Source organism: Suncus etruscus, chromosome 14 (assembly GCF_024139225.1).
Source record: "Suncus etruscus isolate mSunEtr1 chromosome 14, mSunEtr1.pri.cur, whole genome shotgun sequence".
In the NCBI taxonomy this organism is placed as follows: domain Eukaryota; kingdom Metazoa; phylum Chordata; class Mammalia; order Eulipotyphla; family Soricidae; genus Suncus; species Suncus etruscus.
The window spans coordinates 9,785,951-9,808,498 of NC_064861.1; the positions used below are offsets into that span (position 1 = coordinate 9,785,951).

The 22,548-nt window shown below is 40.1% G+C and overlaps 1 protein-coding gene and 1 non-coding gene across 2 annotated transcripts in view; both read left to right on the forward strand.

Moving 5' to 3' along the window:
* ANK2 (ankyrin 2) overlaps window positions 1-22,548 on the forward strand; it is a 274,592-nt gene that overhangs the window by 131,381 nt on the left and 120,663 nt on the right. The window contains 5 exon segments of the mRNA XM_049786554.1: window positions 5,239-5,337; window positions 9,264-9,461; window positions 11,919-12,017; window positions 12,184-12,282; window positions 18,301-18,399. Of these exon segments, the coding sequence (XP_049642511.1) occupies window positions 5,239-5,337; window positions 9,264-9,461; window positions 11,919-12,017; window positions 12,184-12,282; window positions 18,301-18,399 (594 nt within the window).
* Window positions 6,872-6,978, forward strand: LOC126028973 (U6 spliceosomal RNA). The gene has a single exon (XR_007502638.1). It is a non-coding gene; the product is annotated as a U6 spliceosomal RNA (small nuclear RNA).

A 22,548-nucleotide genomic window follows, 5' to 3' on the forward strand; every position in this document is an offset into this window, starting at 1 on the left:
CCTAAAAATAAATAAACTAACAACAACAACAAAAAACCCACTAGGGGCTGGAGCGGTGGTGCAAATGGTAGGGCATCTACTTTGCATGCTCTAACCTAGAAACGACCGAGGTTCGATGCCCTGGCATCTCATATAGTCCCCCAAGCCAGCAGTAGTTTCAGAGCACATAGCCAGGAGTAACCCTTGAGTGTCAACAGGTGCGGCCCAAAAAACCAAAACCAAACCAAACCAAAAAAAAAAAAAAAACACTAAAAATGTTGGGCCAGAGCCATAACACAGCGGGTATGGCATTTACCTTGCACACAGCCGACCAGGGTTTAATCCCAGACATACCATATGGGGCAGAGAGCCAGGAGTAATATCTGAGCACCACTGGGTGTGGTCCCAAAAGAAGTTATTTGGGGCAGTAATAAAATATAGTATGTTGTCAAAACGGCTAAAATCTGGAACTAGACTAGAGCATTAGCAAAATAGCACAGTGGATAAGACATTTGCCCTGAATGCGGCTGACCTGGTTTGATTCCTGGCATTTCATATGGTCTCCGAGCCTGCCAGGAGTGATTTCTGAGTGCAGAGCCAAGAATAACCCCTGAGCTTCACTAGATGTGGCTCAAAACAAAGCAAACACAAAACAAAACTAAAAATCCCAGCCAAAATCTACTCAGATTGAACCTGTTTATGAGCACATTGAACTTGATAATGTTCCTACGTCCTTGTAAGAGAAGATGAATTTCATCCATCAATGGAAGGCTTAGAGCCCACTTAATCCTTATTCTTGTGTTCTCTAAAATTTTTCAACTGTTATTCTGAGACTCTTTCATAAATTGCATTCTGGTCACACGATGAAAACCAGAAAACCAGACCTTTGCTTCAAATGATTTCATGCATCTTCAGAACCTTCTAGCAAGGCTGTAGATTCCCCATCTAGAAATGCTGGGTGGGTGGGGGAGGCTCTTTGGGCTCATTATATAACTCACACAGCAGCCAATACGCCACATTTCACCATGCTGTGCTGTTGGCAAGTTACAAAAGCAAAAGCATTGTCATTGTTTTGCTTTGCCTGCACACTTGCTTCTTTAGTGTCTCTCTCTCTCTCTCTCTCTCTCTCTCTCTCTCTCTCTCTCTCTCTCTCTCTCTCTCTCTCTCTCTCTCTCTTTCTCTCTCTCTCCCCCTCTCTCTCTCCCTCTCCCCCTCCCTTCCTGTCTTTCTCTCTGGCTTGTTCTTCTCTATCTCACACATACTTTAAAATTAGGGGCTCAAGAAATAGTACAGCAGGTAGGGCACTTGCTATGCACATGGCCAACCTAGATTTGACCCCCAGAATTTCATATGTGCCCTGAGCACAGCTAGTAGTAACCCCCGAGTTTCACCAAGTATGGTCACAACCCCCCCCCAAATTAAAAATATATTTTAAAAAATATTTGACTTCTCAGCTACAGCCAAATTAAATTTTTTATTCTGTAAGGCAGTTTTTTTTTTCGTTGTTTTCTGTGTTTTTTGTTTTTGTTTTTGTTTTTGTTTTTTTGCTTTTGGGTCATACTCTGTGATGCTCAGGGCTACTCCTGGCTCTGGGGACCATATGGGACACGGGGGATCAAACCCAGATCTGTCCTGGGTCAGCCACGTGCAAGGCAAATGCCCTCCACTGTGCTATCACTCCAGCCCCTGTAAAGGCAGTCTTTTTTTTTGGAAGTCTTCTCCTGCTAATTCCCAGAACTCCTGAATATCAATATCTGTTTTGGTAATTTGATAGCTTTAAACCAGCTTAAGAGATTTAACAAAACAAGAAATCATTAGCAGTTAGTTTATCTCAAAACAGATGGTATGCTCCAAGGTGATCATTTGACTAAAGGACCTATTTATATTTGACTAAAGGACCTATTTATAACATTGTGGGTGAACTTTGGGGAAGATTCAAGGCATAGAGCAACATTCCTGGGGTTGGTAACAGCAAGGGGTGGGCATTAATACACATAGGCATGAAGACAGAGGGTAGTCAGAGAAGGCAGCTCAATTTCATGGAGAAGTTCTGTTGGCAGCAACCTAACCTTTAGCAGAGATGCAGCCAGAGCTGAGAGCTTCTTGAGACAATTACTTCTTCATCTTGCTGCATTTTCCAATGACTAACCCCAACCAGGGAACCTCCTGGTCCAACTTAGAGAGGCCCAAACATTCAACCCAGACAGCACAGATTGAGCTGTGGGTAGTGTGTACAATTGGAGGAACAGAGAGAAGAAATCCTGGTTCATGACATCAGGGAGAGAAATGATTCCCTTAGCAGAAAAGCTAGAGACACAGCCCTGAAAGGAGAATCATCAACAATGGGCATTAGTGTTCTGGTTAAGTCAGTAGCATCTGACTGCTTACTGCCCCTCATTTTTTTTTTTTTTTTTTTTTGGTTTTTGGGTCACACCCGGCGTTGCTCAGGGGTTACTCCTGGCTGTCTGCTCAGAAATAGCTCCTGGCAGGAACAGGGGACCATATGGGACATCGGATTCGAACCAACCACCTTTGGTCCTGGATCAGCTGCTTGCAAGGCAAACGCCGCTGTGCTATCTCTCCGGGCCCTGCCCCTCATTTTTTTTAACCTATTATTTTCACGTCTTTCTCTGTGACATTTTAGTTTTCTTTCTTTTTTTTTGTTTTCTTTTGTTTGTTTGTTTGTTTGTTTTGTTTTGTTTTTTGGTCACACCCAGCACTGCTCAGGGGTTACTCCTGGCTCTAAGCTCAGAAATCGCCCTTGGCAGGCACAGGGGACCATATGGGATGCCGGGATTCGAACCATCGTCCTTCAGCATGAAGGCAAATGCCTTACCTTCATGCTATCTCGCCGGCCCCTAGTTTTCTTTCTTAAGCACAAAATTACCCAATAATTTAGATCCTCAGATTTTGCCTTTGCTCTCACTTCTTGTTCATTGTTCTTACCTTGTGCTTCATATTTCCCACTCATTCTGGGTTTTGGCCAAGCCATCCTGGAGAGAGATAGAAAAATCTGAAAGACAAAGCGTATCTGAGGGTCTGGCCTAGGAACAGAAAATACCCAAGGTGCATCAAAATCAGAATTTTCTTAAATAGTATATAGTTGTGCCACCAATTTATTTTATGCTAGCTTTGGACTATGTATTAGGAATGGATTAACCACAGAGATATTATTATGTAGTTTGTAAATGATTGGTCACATGCATGAAAAGAATGTGTAAGTGATATTTTCTTTTTTTTCCCTAAGCTCCAGAGAGTATTTTAAGAGACTTTATAAAAATAGTGACAATTCAAGATTGAACACAGTTTGCTTCTGGAGATGAAAGAACAGTGTGAGGCTGGAGGGATCACTTAATGGGCTGAAGCACATGCTTTGGTTCTTTGGCCAATACTAAAGACCAGAGTTTTTTGCCAAGTGCCAACAGAAATTAAATGGCTCTAAATACCCAAATACCTGAGCTAGGAGTAACTTCTGAGCATGGCCAGGTATGGGTCCAAAATTAAAAAATAAAAAATAAACTTAGAACAGTGTAATACTATAAGTTTTGGTTCTGGTTCCAGGCAAGGAGGGCTTTCAAGACCAATAATACAGCATTCTACCCTTCCATCTTCCTGAACATGCAACTAGCAAGACATTTCCCTATATTGACTCTCCTTCCTGCGCCTCCACTCACTCTCCCTCACTCTGCTTTGTTATACTCCTTTTCTGTCATGAGTGTGCTTGGTCTGAGTTTTTCTTCCCCTCTTCTCCTCCTCTAACATTAAACATTAATAGCAATTTCATCAGTAGGATTATGGCGAAGACTGCACCACTAGGATTGAGTTAAAGAAATCCTCTCTTTGGGGAAGCAATATGCAACCTTTAGCATTATCTTTTTATTTTTACTTATTATTTTTTTAGGGGTACCACACCTTGCAGCACTCAGAGGTTACTCCTGGCTCTGCACTCAGAAATTAATTCTGGCAGGCTGGGGGGACCATAAGGGATGCTGGAGATCAAACCTAATTCAGATGTGTCTAAAGCAAGTGCACTACCTGCTTGCTCTGCTGCCACTCCAGCCCTGATCATTGTTTATTTTTAATATTGATTAAATTATTCTTTTAATAAATAAATAAATTATTGAATCACTGTAAGAAACACAGTTAAAAAGTTGGTCATGATTAAGTTTCAGTCCAGCACCCCTTACTATAAGATGACACTCAGCTATCAAAACAAAACGAAAGCTTTGTCCCATCTTCCTCTTTACCTTAAACCTCTTCCTTTGATTGTAAAAGCCCACCTAGATAGGTACTTCTCTCTCTCTCTCTCTCTCTCTCTCTCTCTCTCTCTCTCTCTCTCTCTCTCTTTCTGTCTCTCTCGATTTTTCTCTTTTTTTCTCTCAACTTTACCCCCTCCTGGTGAATTGGGAATAGATCAATAAAGGAAGAGGAGTTCTTTTTTTAAATTTTAATATCTTTATTTAAGCACTGTGTTTACAAACATGATGGTAGTTGGATTTCAGTCATAAAAAGTTTCAGCAATGCAACATTCCCATCACCAGTGCCATCATCTCCCACCCACACCACCCCGCCTGTATTCAAGACAGGAGAAAGAGGAGTTCTGGCTTGATGCTCTTGGAGACACCACAGGAAGAAGCCCTGACTTCATGATTCTTTCCTGACTGGCTTGGTTTATTAATCCTTCACCACTACCTTGCTTCTTCAGACCTATCACCCGGGGTTAGAGATACATGCGTGCGGTGATCTCACAATGTGTGGGATGTATTTTACACTTCACTAGTGCACATTTCCTGCCACCAATGTCCTCAGTTTCTTTCCCCCTCCCCCTGCTCTCTCCCTAGTTTGCCTCTTTGGTACACTTCCTCCTTCTCCTCTTCCTCTTCCTCCTTCTCCTTTTCCTCTTCCTCTTCCTCCTACTTCTCCCCCTCATCCTCCTCCTTCTCTTCCTCCTCCCTTCCTCTTCTTTATTTTCTTCCTTCTCCTCCTCCTCTTTTTCCTCTTTCTTTGTCTCCTCTTCTTTATCCTCTTCCTCTGTCTCCTCCTTCTTCTCCTTCTTGCCCTCTTTGTCCTTTTAGACACTGTGGTTTGCAATGTTGCTGCTGAAGGGGTATCCTGCAAATCACTTTCCTTCCTTTCAGTTCTTGTTCAGACTAATCATTTCCAACACATTGTCAAAGTGGTCTCTTCTCTACCTTCACTGCACTCTCTGCTATGACATTTTTCTTGAAGTTGAAATTCATCTTTGTGTCCTTCTGGCAGGATGGGTTGACACCCCTTCATTGTGCTGCGCGAAGTGGCCATGACCAGGTGGTAGAACTGCTGCTGGAGCGTGGGGCCCCCTTGCTTGCAAGGACAAAGGTGAGTTATTTGGAGGCAAAGTGGGACCCAGGCACTGTTTATGAAAAGCGCTTTCACTTTATGTAATTCCTATTTCTATTTCACAGGGATCATCTCTATTCCTCAAGAAAAGAAAGTAGCAGTTGAGCATTTTCTCATTGCTCATAATTGTGTTATGGCATGAACATGATATAGCAGATGTTCGAGAGGTTTTAGAATTGTGGGGGCACAGAGCTGGAAGTGACCCACCAGGAGTCACTCTTAAGTACGGAGCCAGGAATAACTCCTGGGCACGGTTGGATAGGATTCAAAACCGACAAAACTAGTAAAAGGATTTAAAATTAATAAGCCACACATTCAGATTCAGTGAATAGGCATTTTCAGTTTCTTCAAATTTTTCTGTTTTTCTAACAGCAGGTAGAAATTTGAATATCTGGCTTAGGTCATGAGAATATTGTCTGTTTATGAAAAGCTCTTTCATTTTGTGTAACTTTGTAATACTTAGGAATGGTTAATCAGATACATAAAAACGATCTTTTAAAGCAACACCCTTAGTATGAATGGACATTATGAGGTGACAAGTTTAGTTCTCCAGTCACTATCTCTATGGCATTACTTGTAAAATTGGAATACTAGTGGTGCTGACTGATTATAAATGGGGAGAGTAGGTAGCACCAAGGCACCAGTGGGCACTATGTCACAAGGATCATTACACAGAGATTTTTTTTCTCTGTGGCATAGCCCATATAACATTTGAGATCTTATTTCACCTATATATATATATAGTCAGAGATGGGGAATAGTCATGTTCACATAAACAAAAACCTAGTAATAAGCTTTGTTGGGGTTTTCATGATGAACTATTTAAAAACCTTTTTATTACTTAGAGTTCCCCATGCTCCAGCTTTATTTTGATTACTAGAAAATATCACAAGACACAAATTGTAAATATCACCTGACTCACCTCTAGACCAATAAATATAGTGATAGTAATGTAGAAAAGAACATGTACATTTTCTTCCTGTTTTACTTTTCACCCCTTTAACAGGATGAGAAAAAGATATTAACCAAACAAAAAAAAATACTTTTTTCAGTTTATAAATTGAGCTAACTATTAGAATGAAGATGTTTGAAATAAAAATTAGCCCTCCCAAATATCTATAGAACGAACTTAATCCTTTTGGAGGGGAATGTTGAGGGGCAAGTCAGAGTCAACAGTGCTCAGGGATTACTCCTGGACCATTCTTGGCAGGACGTGAAGGACTTGAGAGGCCTGTACACGGGCTCCTTATTACCCCTTGTCCTATCTCTGGTTCAGGAACTCACTCTTTAAAGATGAAACGTGGGATGGGGCCGGGCGGTGGCGCTAGAGGTAAGGTGCCTGCCTTGCCTGCATTAGCCTTGGATGGACTGCGGTTCAATCCCCCGGTGTCCCATATGGTCCCCCAAGCCAGGAGCGACTTCTGAGCGCATAGCCAGGAGTAACCCCTGAGCATCACTGGGTGTGGCCCAAAAACCAAAAAAAAAAAAGAAAAGAAAAGAAAAGAAAAGTGGGGTGCTCGCTTCAGCAGCACATATACTAAAATTGGAACGATACAGAGAAGATTAGCATGGCCCCTGCGCAAGGATGACATGCAAATTCGTGAAGCGTTCCATATTTTTAAAAATCACCCCCCCCCCCAAAAAAAAGGATGAAAAGTAGGGCTGGAGAGATAGTGTGGAGGTAGGGCATTTTGCCTTACATGCAGAAGGATGTTGCTTCGAATCCCAGCATCCCATATGGTCCCCCAAGCCTGCCAGGAGCGATTTCTGAGCCTAGAGCCAGGAGTAACCCCTGAGCACAGCCGGGTGTGACCCAAAAACCAATCAATCAATAAATAAAGATGAAAAGTGTGCCTTTAAATCAGAACCAAGAAGAATAGAACCAATCAACTATATGATTTTCATTCACTGTATTTTATGAACTTTATAGGCACCTATCTTTTCAATGGAACACTTTGAACTGGATGAGGGAAAGATAATGATTATTACAGAGTCCTGTTGAGAAATGCAAATGAATAGAGAAAAATTTCAAGCCATGTTGTAAATTCTAAAATGCCTCAGAATTGAACTGAGGCTAGGCAGATGTTCCATGAACTATAACATAATCTTGTCCAGAAGATGTGCCTGGTAATTGTTCCATCACTGCTATAGATGAAGACCATGTCTTTGATCATCTTTTCATGGTTTCTTATAATACCAGAAATTATTTCTATATTTGGAATTTTTCTAGCCCCAAATGCCCATGAATGCATCATAGATTTAGTCACTCATTGTTCACACATGTGTGCTTCAGCTAGCATAGTGTGAAACTATCTTGTTCCTATTTGTATTATGCACTCTAAGGGCCTATGGAAATGGGTAACACATAGTCTAGATCTTCACAAAGCTCAGAAAGTCAGTGGGGAAATAGACAAGGAAATCATGATTGAAAATAGAGAATTATGGGGAGGTGCAGAAACAGATAGAAAATGAACCAGATTGGCTTGACTATGTGTTACTATAAGCCTGAGCATGGAAAAAGGCCTCATTTCAGGCTGTTCTCTAATCCCTTCCAAAATTTCTCTCAGTTTGGAACCATTCTTTATTTCTCCTCCAATCCAGTATTCATCTCTCCAGTGAATTTTCCTTATTGTCTTTGTTTTCCACATGTTGACTTATTTAACTTAAAGAGTGAGGTTCTCTTTATTTGTTGTTGTTTTGGCCACACCCAGCCTAGTGGAGTTCAGGGGTTTTTCCTGGCTCTTCACTCAGAAATCACTCCTGGCAGGCTCTGGGGAACCAAATGGGATGCTAGGGATCGAACCCAGATCTGTCCCAGGTCAGCAGCGTGCAAGACAAATGCCCTACTGCTGTGCTATCACTCCGGCCCTAAAAAGTGAAGTTCTTAAACCAAGAACCACCAGTGAGTCATTTCTGTTTCTCTGTTTTGCTTCCTGAAAAATGAAGGTTAAAATGTTGAAGGGAGGAGCCCGAGTGATAGCACAGTGGTAGGGTATTTGCCTTGCACGTAGCCCACACTGAATGGTCCTCGGTTCAATCTCTGGCATCGGTAAGGACCCCCAGAGCCTGCCAGGAATGATTTCTGAATGTAGAGCCAGGAGTGCTGCTGGATGTGGCCCCAAAACCAAAATTAAATAAATAAAAATAAAGCTGTTTAGGGAGCAAGGATGAGCACAAGGATGAGCCAGAGCACACTCTGGCTATCTCAGAGGAGATAGCCAGGCACCCTGTATCCAAGCTGGCCCATGCTCTGCCAGCTCTTCCCTCAATATTTTCTTCCTATTCCAGACAGACCTGTCTTATCAGAGAAGGACAAAGCTTTCAGAGTCTTTATGGGTCTGATCAGACCTTGCCCTTATACACTCATTTCCTCCTCCGCAACCTCCTCTCTTCCTGCATGGAAGTTCAAAAATCTCTAGAAGTCATAAATTACTCTGAATTGATCTGTGTAATGGGTGACACAGATAATCATCAGCTCTCACTTGTTTTTGTCCATCTTCAGAAGCCCTAGAAATACAGAAACCTTGCACTGGTGAATATGGGTGTTCCTTACATGACTGAAACCTAACTACAATCATATTTGTAACCAAGATGTTTAAATAAAAATATTAATTAAAAAAAAAGAAATACAGAGACCCAACATGTTGCCTTCCAGTCTAGGGTCTTCATTTATATTCATTGTGATTTTGCTTGACTACTTACATTTGGAAAGGAAATGTTTCCTTAGCTTTCCTTTCTTACCGACATAATAATACTGTCTATCTGTCCAGTGGGAAAAAAGTCTTTGTCTTCCCACCTCTCCGCTTTCCCAAATAGTGCTGGAGATCAGAAAATAGACTTGGGTTTGGGAACCTGTGGTGTCTGACTAATGGGGCAACTTGCCCTGGTTTGGCTTCCTTGCACAGAACGGGCTGTCTCCGCTACACATGGCCGCACAGGGGGACCACGTGGAGTGTGTGAAGCATCTGCTACAGCACAAGGCGCCGGTGGACGACGTCACCCTGGATTACCTGACGGCCCTGCACGTGGCTGCGCACTGTGGCCACTACCGCGTTACCAAACTGCTCCTGGACAAGAAAGCTAATCCCAACGCCAGAGCCCTGGTAAACCTGGCCCCAGAGCCTGCACTGCTGATAGCCTTGAGCCAGTCCTCACTGATGGGCTAACTGGCACTGCATGGCCCCAAATACCTGATGAGTCCTTCAAATTCTGTTAATCACCACCCCATCTGTGCCCACCGGGAGCCTACCTGCACCACATGCTCTAATATGCATGATGGTTGGGGTTGAGAAGAGAAGGGAAGAACACTGATGCTGTTTGCAGATAGATCAGAAAGCCTCAGGGTAGTCAGCAAATTTTCAGAGAAGCTAGGAGGGTGATAAGGCAGAAAAAAATGACAGGAGTTCTAGATCTTTCAGCCTGAAGGTGGGGTCAAGTTTGAACTTTGGTGATCTCTTTCTAAAGATAAGCATTGAATGGAACCAAGAGATTAGAATCTGAAAGAAAGAGCAAAACATAACCTTGTAAGTGTCTCTAGGAAATTGGCCTTTTTTTCACCTTTTCTCCTTTAATCCCAGGCTTAAAGAAAGTAGAGTCCCAGCACTTTATCATTGCTAGAGAAAGTATTTATAAAAAAAAATACGGGCCGAAGCGATGGCGCAGGGTTAGGGTGTTTGCCTTGCACGCGACTGGCCCAGGACGGATCTGGGTTTGATTCCCTGCATCCCATATGGTCCCCCAAGCCTCAGTGCATAGCCAGGAGTAACCCTAGAGCATCACCGGGTGTGCCCCCACCCCCGAAAATTCAGGCGTTTCTCAAGAGAAGCTTGTAAGGAGCTGCCCCAGTCTTGCCCCTGTCTTCCAGTATCTAATGCTAAATAAATCTTCCTTGCTTCATTTATATTCTAACAAGAGAAACTAGAAAGGTTAGAAAAGCACTAATTTCTGCCTTTTATTGTCTGCTTCTCAAACTAAAAGCAAATCATTTTCTCTCTATAGGTTGATATGATTTTTTTTCCATCTGATAGGGTCTTCAGATCATTGATATTAATGATGAGACAATGTCAATAGTTTGTTTCCGTAGACACAGTTTATTTATAATTTCCTTGGACTAGCCAAAATATTGAAGTAATTCTTTTTCTCATTAGGAAGAAAATAGTCATTTTCTACAACATAGTGGTCAGGAGGATTATTCTAACGTTCCCCCATGTTATCTTGTCCAATCTTTAAAGTATGCACCTGGGATTATTTTGGTCAGGTTTAGTACATAGTTCAAAAATCATAAGTGACTGAACAAACATTTTGAAAATGAGTAAGTCATTGGGTTATAAAATAAGACAGTCTCTTCTGCAAACCTAGAAAAATGTTAACTGATCACCCTTTCCCATCAGTACATATTAATGACTGGCAGGATAGATACAAACCTATTCTGAAAGGGGCTACAATGAGAAAGGTGCTTGCCTTGCACATGGCCAACTTGGGCTCAATTTTCAGCATTGCATATTCTCTCCCCACCCTTCCCTCCATGCAATGCCAGGAGTAATTAATTCCTGACTGCAGAACTAGGAGTAATCCCTGAATGTTGTAGGGTGTGGCTCCAAAGTAAACAAAACAAAAACTATTCTTATATAGGGATTGCTATTTAAATAAAAAAATAAAACTTAAATATAACACAACAGGAGTAGACAATTTTTTTAACTTACAATTTTTATATGGTTTTCTCCCACTTGTAGCACATTTGAAAAATGACTAACTAAATCCTTGAAAGACTTTTTTTTACCTGCTTTTATTTTACTCTGAGAAATAGCTCCTTCCAGTTAGCCCCTACTTTTCTTCAAAATTTTCAGACTTCATAATCATTTCTTGGTCAAATAAAATATATCTGATGGGACTATGTCATAAAAGCTTTTTAAGATAAGAAAGATAACATCTGGATAAAATGAAAATAACATCTGTGCTGAAAATTATAGACACCATGACTTCTGTTAATATATACTCACAAACCTTCCTAACATGAGAAGTATATCATATTTTAAATTATCAACACAGATAGAGTTCTGCTCATGTACAGTACTGTGCACTCCCCAACATGGTAGCAATGGTAAATATTTATTGTAGAGGCAGTTTCTTAGCATTTGGAAGGAAATCAGCTGAATGTTTTTCATATTCTAAGAACTGACTCTTCATCAGAATGGTGCTGGTTTCTCTTTCCTTGATATTTAAGTCATTCTGTCATCTGAACTCTTGATAGTTCTGTAAACATCTACCATTGGACATTGCGGATGCATTGTCCTTTTTTTTTCTGCCATAGGTCCTATGGTTCTTCTTCATTGTCTGTATCATCACACAAATAACACAAATACAGGCACATCTAGTTTACCTACTCCAATGCCTCCCAGTATACACACCCCACCTCCTCCTTTCCGAGCTAAAGCCTAGTGCCCAGAAGTGGTAACATGATGTGACAATGTGACATGATTGCCTGCCCTGTGCCTGCATGGAGTTGTGTGACGAGCTGTGTTTCTGCATGTTTCCGACTAACTGGATTGTCTTTTGCACAGAATGGTTTTACTCCACTGCACATTGCCTGCAAGAAAAACCGCATCAAAGTGATGGAACTGCTGGTGAAATATGGGGCTTCAATCCAAGCTATCACCGAGGTAGAACAAAATGTCTCAGCTTTGCCACAGCACATTCCTGCTCTCACTCCTACCTCCCCACTCCTCTCATCCATCCTCTGTCCTCTCATTCGAGTTGTATTTCTCAGAAGCCCCCAAAGCCCCCATCCGTGCAGGGGAGTAAAACTACTGTTGCTTTGTTCCGCAGTCTGGCCTCACACCTATACACGTGGCTGCCTTCATGGGCCACTTGAACATTGTCCTCCTTCTGCTGCAGAACGGAGCGTCTCCAGATGTCACTAACATTGTGAGTATGGCTGGGGTCAGAATAACCACAGGGAAGCTGAGCGTGTGCGTGTGCACAGGGATGCCTGTGTGTCTTTGCAGCCAGAAGTTTGCTAAGCAAGGCCCAGCAAGGATAAGAATTGTGTGCACTTGATGGAATGAGATCCTTTCCCACCAGTCTCCGGAGCAGTTGACTTGAAGGTGTCTCTTAGCAAAGTTGATGAAAGCGGAGTATCTCCAAACATCAGGGAAAGCTGGACTGAAGGAAAGAAATATTGTCAGGGTTCACTCAAGTTACTTGAGTGACTCATATGCCTGCTCATTTGGAGGAGACTATTAATCACTTCTCAGCCTTTTGGCTAAGATCATGTGTGGAATAAACTGTCCTATAATTAGTCACATTAAAAGATAAACCAGAGGTAGACCAATATCAAGACTTCAGTAAAAACAAAAACAAAATATTCTCTTTTTTCCTTGTGGATAATATTTCTAGTTTCAAGCTTTGATTTGATTTTGCTTCCTGGAGTGGTATCTTCTCACCTGAAATTATTTTTCTGTTGCAACTTTTTCACTCATTTTATTCAATGAATGTTGGTCTCCAGACAATGTTCATTTTGCCAAGTCATGTCCCAATTTTCTTTCTTTCTTTCTTTCTTTCTTTCTTTCTTTCTTTCTTTCTTTCTTTCTTTCTTTCTTTCTTTCTTTCTTTTCTTTCTTTCTTTCTTTTCTTTCTTTCTTTCTTTCTTTCTTTCTTCTCTTTCTTTCTTTCTTTTCTTTCTTTCTTTCTTTCTTTTCTTTCTTTCTTTTTTTTTTTTTTTTTTGTGGTTTTTGGGTCACACCTAGCAGTGCTCAAGGGTTATTCCTGGCTCCAGGCTCAGAAATTGCTCCTGGCAGGCACGGGGACCATATGGGACGCCGGGATTCGAACCGATGACCTCCTGCATGAAAGGCAAACCTTACCTCCATGCTATCTCTCCGGCCCCATGTCCCAATTTTCTTACTAAACCTAAGTTAGGATGTTGTTTCTAATATATTTTTTTTTTAGATTTCTCTTAGTATTTCCATCAACTTTCTGAATGTGTTCCCCCCCACCCCCCAATCTTTGTTCTTTGACAAAGTTCTCCTGAGCCAGAGGTCTTTTCGGGCACCAGAGATTTCATTTAAAGTAAGTCACAAAAATAACTCCTCAAATCAAAGGAAGTACCTGTTGTTGAGATAAATTATATTTTTTGTGGGGGACAGGAACAGTAGTGCAGCAGGTAGGCATTTGTCTTGAATGCAGTCAACCTGGGTTTAATTCCCAGCAGTGCATTTGGTGCCCCAAGTCCAGCCATCAGTAGTTCCTGAGCACTCCCAGGAGGGAGTGCTCCACAAAAGATAAACCATACTTTTAAAAGCAATTGATTGGCTTGCTAATTTTTTGCATCTTATTCCCAGTGAGTTGTGAAACAGAATGTGTTTCACTATATTTTCTCTTTCAATCTAGTTTTCTATTCTTCATACTATTTCTTTGATGGAATTTCTGATACAAGGACCAAAACCTACGTGCTATTTATTTGATTTTTCAATATGATCTAATATGCATTAGTATTTATAGTGGAGCATAGCATCTTGTTTGGAAAATTAAGTATAAAGACTATGCTTCTAAGCCTCCATATTTACAGCATATTGCTTCTAAGATAATATTATTTGCTATTTTTTGTTATTCCTTTTTTTTAAAGTAATATTATTATTTAAGCCCCATGATTACAAACATGTTTGTAATTGGGTTTCAGTTATAAAAAAGGACATCCCCCTTCACCAATGCAATATTCCCACCACCAATGCCCCCCATTTCCCTCCTCCCCCACTATATGCTGTTATTTAATTATCCATCAAGGATAAGAGGAAGCTCAGAGCACAGCACTCTGAATATAATTTTGAGTCACTTTTAGACTTTAGAAGACTGCAACAATATACTTAGGTTTTGGCTGAGAGATGACCCAGTCTTTTGTTTTTCAATTAAGACATTCAAGAAAAAAACCTCTAAATTTTCTTACTGTATTGTTTTACCCTTATTTTTTGTTCCAGTGCCTATAAGATCACAGGCACCATATTAAATTAGGTTTTCATATTATGGTAATAATATATAGTGTATTCTCTCAAATGTTGGATTGAAATCCTCAAAGATCAATGTTTTTTTGATGGGAGACTTTTGCAAAATCATCCAAACAAAATCCAAGAGGTGCAATTATTCATTCTTAATCTGGTTCTCAAAGGATAGATTTGATAGTTGATGATTGACCTCTTAGCGATATATTTCTCTATGCAAAAATTTTTTTAAATGCTACATAGGCTGCAGGTTGATTTTTAAATAAAAACAAAGCACTAATTAGGACAGTATAATATTTGACTTATCATCATGAATCAATTTCTTTATTTTGCTTTATTTTATGATTTATTACATTCTGATGCCCTTCAGCCCCTCTGTACAAAAACACCAGAGAAGCACCTCCCAGTCTAATCCTCTCCACAATATGCTTCCTCATTATAAAACAAAAAGATTGTTTTTATTTTTATGTGATGTTCTTCAGAGTGTAGATTCCATGTAGAAAGGACTGTCATGTAATCTACAAGATCCCCAATGTAATTGACATTTCAGATCAAGAGCAAGTAATCATCTTTTATCAGAGGTTCATATTTACTTAGCCTAAAATACTTATTCCTTGTATGCTGTTGGTTGTTAAAATTTAATTGGCCACCCTGCATTCTTGCTTCATCGAGCCATTCAACACTTAGAAGTATTTCTCCCTCCATAGCAGTGGATGTCTGGGATCACATACCTTCTTGGGACAGAATGTTAGAGCTACCAGCTTCCAAACTCTTGTCAAGTGGATTAAGATCCATGCGAACACTGACTGCCTGCTTGCTGTGTTAGAGTCAATCAGGTGTGCCGTTCACCTCATTTTGTGCCCTGCAACCTTTTTGTGTTGCCTGGAATCATGTTGTGTTTTTTGAATGCAATGCTGTGTGGTAATGCTTTGCTGCTTCCCAATTTGACACAGCCAATGTGGAAGTCAATGTAGCCGTCAGTGGAACCAGCCGAAGTGAGGCATGGAATATTGCAGCTGCTTTGGTCATGAGTGTGTCCATTCTCTGGCCAGCCTCGTTTTCTGTCTAAAAGTTCAGTCCACTCGTCAGGTGTGTCTATCACTCAGTCATGTGCAGGGGTTATTCCTGAAGTTCTCCTTTCTTAGAAGCATCTTAGAATCTGGAGAGCAGAACTGCTGATCATAATAAAGACACCCACAATCCAAAGTACTCATCGTCATCACAGGATTAGAAAATCACACACTTTGGGGGACAATGCAGGGCACAGTTCAGAGTTCTGCCAAGTTTTCTTTTCTTCCTACAGTCTTATTCATGGCCAACTTTGCATTTCCGATTATGCTGCTACTGCTCTCAGTCTGAAAGTTCATTAGGGGCTGGAGTGATAGTACAGTGGGTGCTTGCCTTGCTTACGGCCAACCTGGGTTCACCCCTGGCACCCTGAATCTTCCAGGAGTGAGCCCTGAGCATAGAACTAGGAGCAATCCCTGAATATGGCTAGGTATGGTCCAGAAAGTTCATTAGCTTAAAATAAGGGTGAGCAAGAGCAAAGTGTTGGATAAATGAGGAGCCTACAAATTTTAAAAAATGAAATTTATTGACTGAAATAACACATACTTCTTTCTCTTTCTCTGCTTAATACTTGTATATTAACTTGTATATTAATGTAAATATAATAGGGTTAGGGCAATTGGCTTTAGAAAAAAGTTGCCTGTTCATTAAATAAGACTTGACTGAGACAATTATTATAAAGTGGAAAAACCAGGTATATGTGTATATATAATCCATATATAATTTTTCTTTGAATATAGCATTTAATACTTCAGTTTTCATCTTTCATTAATTATAAATGTTATCAAAGTAATACATTTGTGTATAAAGTAAGAATATAGATTATACTGAGATTAGTGTCAGAAATATTTAATAAACTGAAAATTATTTCCTGATAAAACCTGGTTTATAAATGTGCTTATAAAGTTATGGTGTTATGGAAATGCCTAGATTCTTGCAAGATTAACTTGCAAGGGATATTGTTGATGTCTTCATTTCTACCAAGGCTAGTGAAACCTTGTATTAAAACCTTGTTAGTAAAATCATGTATTTATATAATATAGATAACAAAGGTAACATTTGGAAGGTTTTTGAAAAAATGAAGAGCTTTGCTTCTCTTTAGACACAGGTTTTTAACTTGCATATAAAAGAAATTAGAAATTCTGATTGTCCAAAGGAAAAAAAAACGTTGCAGTATATCCAGTCTGAAGAGAATATTGCTATTCTCAAAACAGGTCTTTCTATAAAGCCACTAAATGAAGCCATTATGCTATAATTTAGTTATCAATCGAAAAGAATTAGGGAAATAGAGTAGATGTACAGTTGAATGCTTTCAAAATCAAATCGTTTGAAATAAATTTCTCATCCACTGAATATGGGGGAAATGGAATTGCAAAACTAGAATTGACATTAAATCTTATTGATTCAAGGGTTTGTTCTGCAAAGGAAAAGAAGAAATTATTCATTGCCTCTGTCAGGAGGAGCCAGAGACCACACAGCTAAATTTGAACTCAATTTAGTTTATTTGGAAAGATAGACTTTATTTAGCTAAAATCAGCCACCACTTCATTGCCCCCTAAGATATATGATGACTAAAAGTACTCACTTTTATTTTAAGATCTATTCTTTTATACCTGTAGACATCTTTCAGTGAATAAACTCCAGTCTTTTTCAGAGTTCATGGTGTTTTTTTTTTTTAAAGTTCATTGATGTCACAGACAGCAACCTTCCCAACGAGAAAATTATCTGCTATTTTTCATGCTTTACCTAAGTTACCATTTCCGGACATGTGTGCTCTCCTATATAATAATGCAAAGCAAATGTTTGTGTGAAGGATGGCCTGATGCATAGCTGACAAACCATAACAGTCACTGACCATCTCTCTGTGCCTATGATTAAATATGCTCATTAATAATAGGAACCTCCTTGGAAAAATTAAGCTCCTTGTAAGATTAATTCTCACCTAGTTTGACAACATAAGGGCAAATAAATTGTCAAGTGCAGCTTCAGTTCAGAAATCAATTTTGAGATCTGAAAAGGAACTTGCCATGTGAGATATGTAGGGTGTGATTTCTAGGGCCATATCTGAATTGGGTTTCAAGCTTCTAGAACTTCTCATTAAAATAGGATCAAAATGTTGGGGGCCCGAGAGATAGCACAGCCATAAGGCATTTGCCTTAGATGCAGAAGGATGGTGGTTCGAATCCTGGCATCCCCTATGGTTCCCCGACCCTACCGGGAGCGATTTCTGAGCGTAGAGCCAGGAGTAACCTCTGAGCGCTGCTGGGTGTGACCCAAAAAACAAACAAACAAGCAAAAAGGATCAAAATGTAATGTTCTTGGGTAATGAGGACCTTTAAGCTTGATTAGGAAGAGGGCTATAACTTTCTATCACCAAAAAATAATTTAGAGGGGCTGGAGCGGTGGTGCAGCAGTAAGGCATTGGCCTTATACTCGCTAGCCTAGGACAGACAGCGGTTCGGTCCCCCAGTATCCCATATGGTCCACCAAGCCAGGAGCAATTTCTGAGCACATAGCTAGGAGTAACCCCTGAGCGTCACCGGGTGTGGCCGGAAAACAAAAACAAAAATTTAGAGTGTGAGATGTTAACCATGAGTTCTGCTTCAGGGTCTCCTGAATGTTCTGGTAAGTTCTCTGGTTTGCCATGGGCAAAAGCAATGGCATATGGTTTTGTCTTCTGTTCCTGAAGATGGAGCAAAAAATAACATGTGCCCCTGTTTTTCGAGACTAAATAACTATAAAATGATTATGCCTTTTCATAGAGCTTTTAAATCTCTGACTAGATGGCTGAATTTCACCAAAGAAAGGCACATGGTTATTATTCTCCACTCATAGCTGTTGGTTGGTTTCTTTATGAATCAATGATCTTTGTTTCTGGCAGCGTGGAGAGACTGCTCTACACATGGCCGCTCGTGCTGGGCAAGTGGAAGTAGTCCGATGCCTCTTGAGAAATGGTGCCCTTGTTGATGCCAGAGCCAGGGTAAGTATTGGGTTCTGATTCTTAGTGTTGTCTGCATGCTCTGACTTTGAAAGGCTGTTGTCTTTGTTTCCTTACCTTGTACAGACTTGGGAAATGAAAATAATTTTCTTCTTTCTTTAGCATTTGAGGTGGAAATGTACAATTTAGTATCTAAGAAATGCAATTTTTTGATCTGTCAAATTGCTTTCCTATATCTCTTTGTGTTCCTGATTTTAAAATGATGCCTGTATTTATATATATATAGTCCCAAGATACTCCTTATTTGTTATGTAATATTAGACTTTACAAAATTATTCAAAATGACATTGGCCCTCCTTCGTTTCTTTCACTTTCATTTTAGAATGAATTCTACATATTTTTCTTACGGATTTTTATTATTTCAGATATAATATCTTCTGTACTTTCACTACTTCAAATAGAAAAATTTGGGTTTCTGGTGATAGTGTGATCATTCTTTTCCTGGCTCTAACTAGCTTTTAGTTCTCCATGAGTGGATTTCTGTTTTTATTTTTTATTTCATTTGGCAATATTTTGAGTTTTGGGGCAACACCTGGAAGTGCTCAGAACTTCCTCCTGGCTCTGTACTGCAGAATCACTTTTGGGGCATCATTAGGGTTGCTGGAGATCAAACCTAGGCTGGCCATCTGCAAAGGGAATCATTCTACCTATTGTACTATCTCTCTAGTCCCTCACTTTGCAATAGTTTTTTTTTTTTACCTGCTTTTCATAGACTATAAAGAAGTAATTGTTTTTATCAACGGTCTTCTAGTTTCTTTTTCACACTGTTCCATTACTGTTTGTCCTGGCATGCTCGGAATCTCATGGAATGTCTATATACTTATTTTTCTTATTTAATGTACTTAAGCTATAACTCATGTCTAGCCAAATCACACCATGTTTTAAGGACCTTATGGTGTTGGAATGAGATCTTCTGGCAGGCATCTCCCAGAATGTCATTTTATTTCCAGTTCTTGTTTGTAAACTCTGAGAAGTAGGTTCAGGGAATACACTAAAGGTTTTGCGTCTACTTCACCTTGTTGGTCTTCAGTTTGTCTTTTTTGAGCTTCTTCCTAACATCCTAGAATGGTACATATGAATTTATGGATGTGACTCAGTGATCATAATCAGTGTATGTGTGTTTGTGTGTATGTGTGTTAATGTGCATGAGTGGTAGAAAGTTATCTTGTCCATGATGGATCTTACCTTGATTTTGAGCTTTCAGAACAAACCTGGGACACTCAGAAGGTTTTATTGGAATAAGTAGGATCAAAGATGAAGAAATGAATTAGAGAAATAATTAGACAAATAATTGTTTACTAGTAGAAGTGTGCTGAGACTCCTTGCTATCTCAACAAAGGGAAGTTGTGCCCAGAATCTACTTTAAGAACCCTGTATTTCTTTGTTTCATTTTTTGGGTTTTTTTTTTTTGCATGTAATATATAAATATTAGGAATATTTAGGAAGAAATTTCTATCATTTGTGGCAATATGGATGTAGTTTGATCTACAACAAGTGCCCAGGGCTTATTCCTAGCTCTGCACTCAAGAATCTCTCCTGGTGGGGCTTTGGGGATCGTAAGCAATTCTAGGGATCAAACCCATGTTAGCTGCATAAAAGGAAAGTGGGCCTACCTGCTATATTATTACTACACAGGCCCAGGAACCCTAATTTCTCTCTAACAGACTGTAGTCAGATTCTGTGTCATTTCACTTACAAGTTTCAAAGTACCTATGGATGAGATCAAGGACTTCCTGGAGAACCAAAGAAAAACCATCTAATCATGCCAATAACTCCAGTTTTCAAGTTCAGGGTGTATGTACTAGGCATTCTGATAGGCACGGGTTGTATTTTGCCACACAAACTGAAATTTGGGGTCTGCAGGGTACATTTCTTGGGCAGCCATGAAGCCCAGTTTGGGGGAAGGCTTCTTTTATTTCAGCAGCCTCCAAGAATGCAATTCCGAGGTTCACCAGAGCCTGCCCATCTAGGATCTATCTGCTCTAGGGACTTCTATTCTTTTGGCCCGATCTGGGGATCTGGCATTTGTGGTAGGATTGAGCAATCAAGGTCTCCAGGCTTAACTCACTGGAAAGTTTGCTCTCTTGAAACTTTGATTTGCTGCCAGTAGCTACAGCTCCTGCAAATCCTATTAGCTGGTAATTAATAGCAAAATTTTTATTTCTTCGAACCTTGTCATCAGCCCTTGCTATTTCTGGTTCTCAGTGAAGGGAATTAGGGCTCAGCAGGTCTTCCTAATTGGAGTCTTCATGCAATAAAAAAAAAAAAGACTGTTGCCTGTATGAGTGCTAAGAAGTTAACTATTTCATGCCCAGCCTATTCGGTCACTGAGAGAACTTTATGATGAGGGGATAATTGTTTCTTATATTTGTAAGAGGCTTAGGGATAAATTACTCCCCCCCTTTTTAATATCTTCCGGGGGGGGGGGTAGAGAAACAGTAGAGCAGATAAGGTGCTTATTTTGCACAGAACTGACACTATTTCTAGCACCTCATAGTCTGGTCTCCTGAGCCTTACCAGGAGTGATCTCTGAGCACAGATTCAGGAGTAAGTCCTGAGCACAACTGGGTGTGGCTCCCCCAAAACAAATTTCCCCTCCCTCCATGAACAGTCTGTGTTTTCCTAATATTTTGCCTTAGCTTATTCTGGGGCATCAGATATATCCAGACCAACAGAGAAAGCCATGAGATTTAAAAAAATCTGGTTACAGGTAGAAATTTTTTTTTTCTGCTTTCCACTTTTAAATATGATTGTACCAGAATTTGAAGTGAGTGAGCAAGACAGAAAATATATTAAAAATATAAAAGGGCTGGGGTGATAGCATAATGGTAGGGTATTTGCCTTGCACATGGCTGACCCAGATTCTATCCCCAGCATCCTGTATGGTCCCCGGAGCCTAACAGGAACAATTTCTGAGCGCAGAACCAGGAGTAACCCCTGAACGCCACCGAGTGTGGCTCAAAAACCAAAAAATGAAAAAGAGAAAGAAAAACTTCTTTAGACTTAGTTCTGTAGACTAAGGTGTAGGAAACAATTGTTGATACATTCACCAATGACATTGCTATCACCCAGCCCAAGGATTGCCAGTTCAGCTATGGGTTAAGGGGTTCTCACTGTCTCACAGTTGCCCTGAGTCAGTGCAAGCACATTTTAGAGTATGCTACTGGCTAGGAATCCTCATTCAAATTCTCCTAGGCAGAGGTCAAGAAGGGAAACCCAGAAAATAGCCTGTTTACTAGTTTCACTCTCAAGTTCTTAGTTTTTTTTTTTGTTTGTTTGTTTTTTGTTAATCCTTGACTCATAGGTGGTACTTTCTTCTAATTGTATTGAAAAAGAATTGGCCAACCTCACTGTTTATATTTTAATTTTTTAATATATATTTAAACATTGTGATTACAAACATGACTGTAGTTGGATTTCAGTCACAAAAAGCACACCCCCTTCCCCAGTACAACATTCCCAGCACCAATGCACCCCATCTCCCTCCTCCTACACCCCTTGCCTGTATTCGAAACAGGCATTCTACTTCTCTCACTTATTAACATTGTTTTGGTAGTTGTTTGTGTTCTAACTGCACTCACCTCTCCTCTAGGTGAGCTTCATACCGTGATCTGGTCCTTCAGGCCCTCATCTCTGGGCATTATTATAACAGTGTCTTTTATTTTCCGTAAAACCCATAGATAAGTGAGATTAGTCTGTGTATCTCTCTCTCCCTCTGACTTATTTCAATCAGCATAATAATTTCCATGTCCATCCATGTATAGGAAAATTTCATGACTTCATCCCTCCTGACTGCTGCATAATATTCTATTGTGTATACGTATCACAGTTTCTTTAGCCATTCATCTATTGAAGGGCATCTTGGTTGTTTCCAGAGTCTGGCTAATGTAGTGCTGCAATGAATATAGGTGTGAGGAAGGGATTTTTGTATTTCATTTTTTGTGTTCCTAGAGTATATCCCTAGGAGTGGTATAGCTGAATCATCTGGGAGCTCAATTTCCAGTTTTTTGAGGAATCTTCATATTGATTTCCATAAATGTTGGACTAGACAGCATTTCCACCAGTAGTGAGTGAGACTTCCTTTCTCCCCACATCCTTACCAGCACTTATTGTTCTTGTTCTTTGTGATGT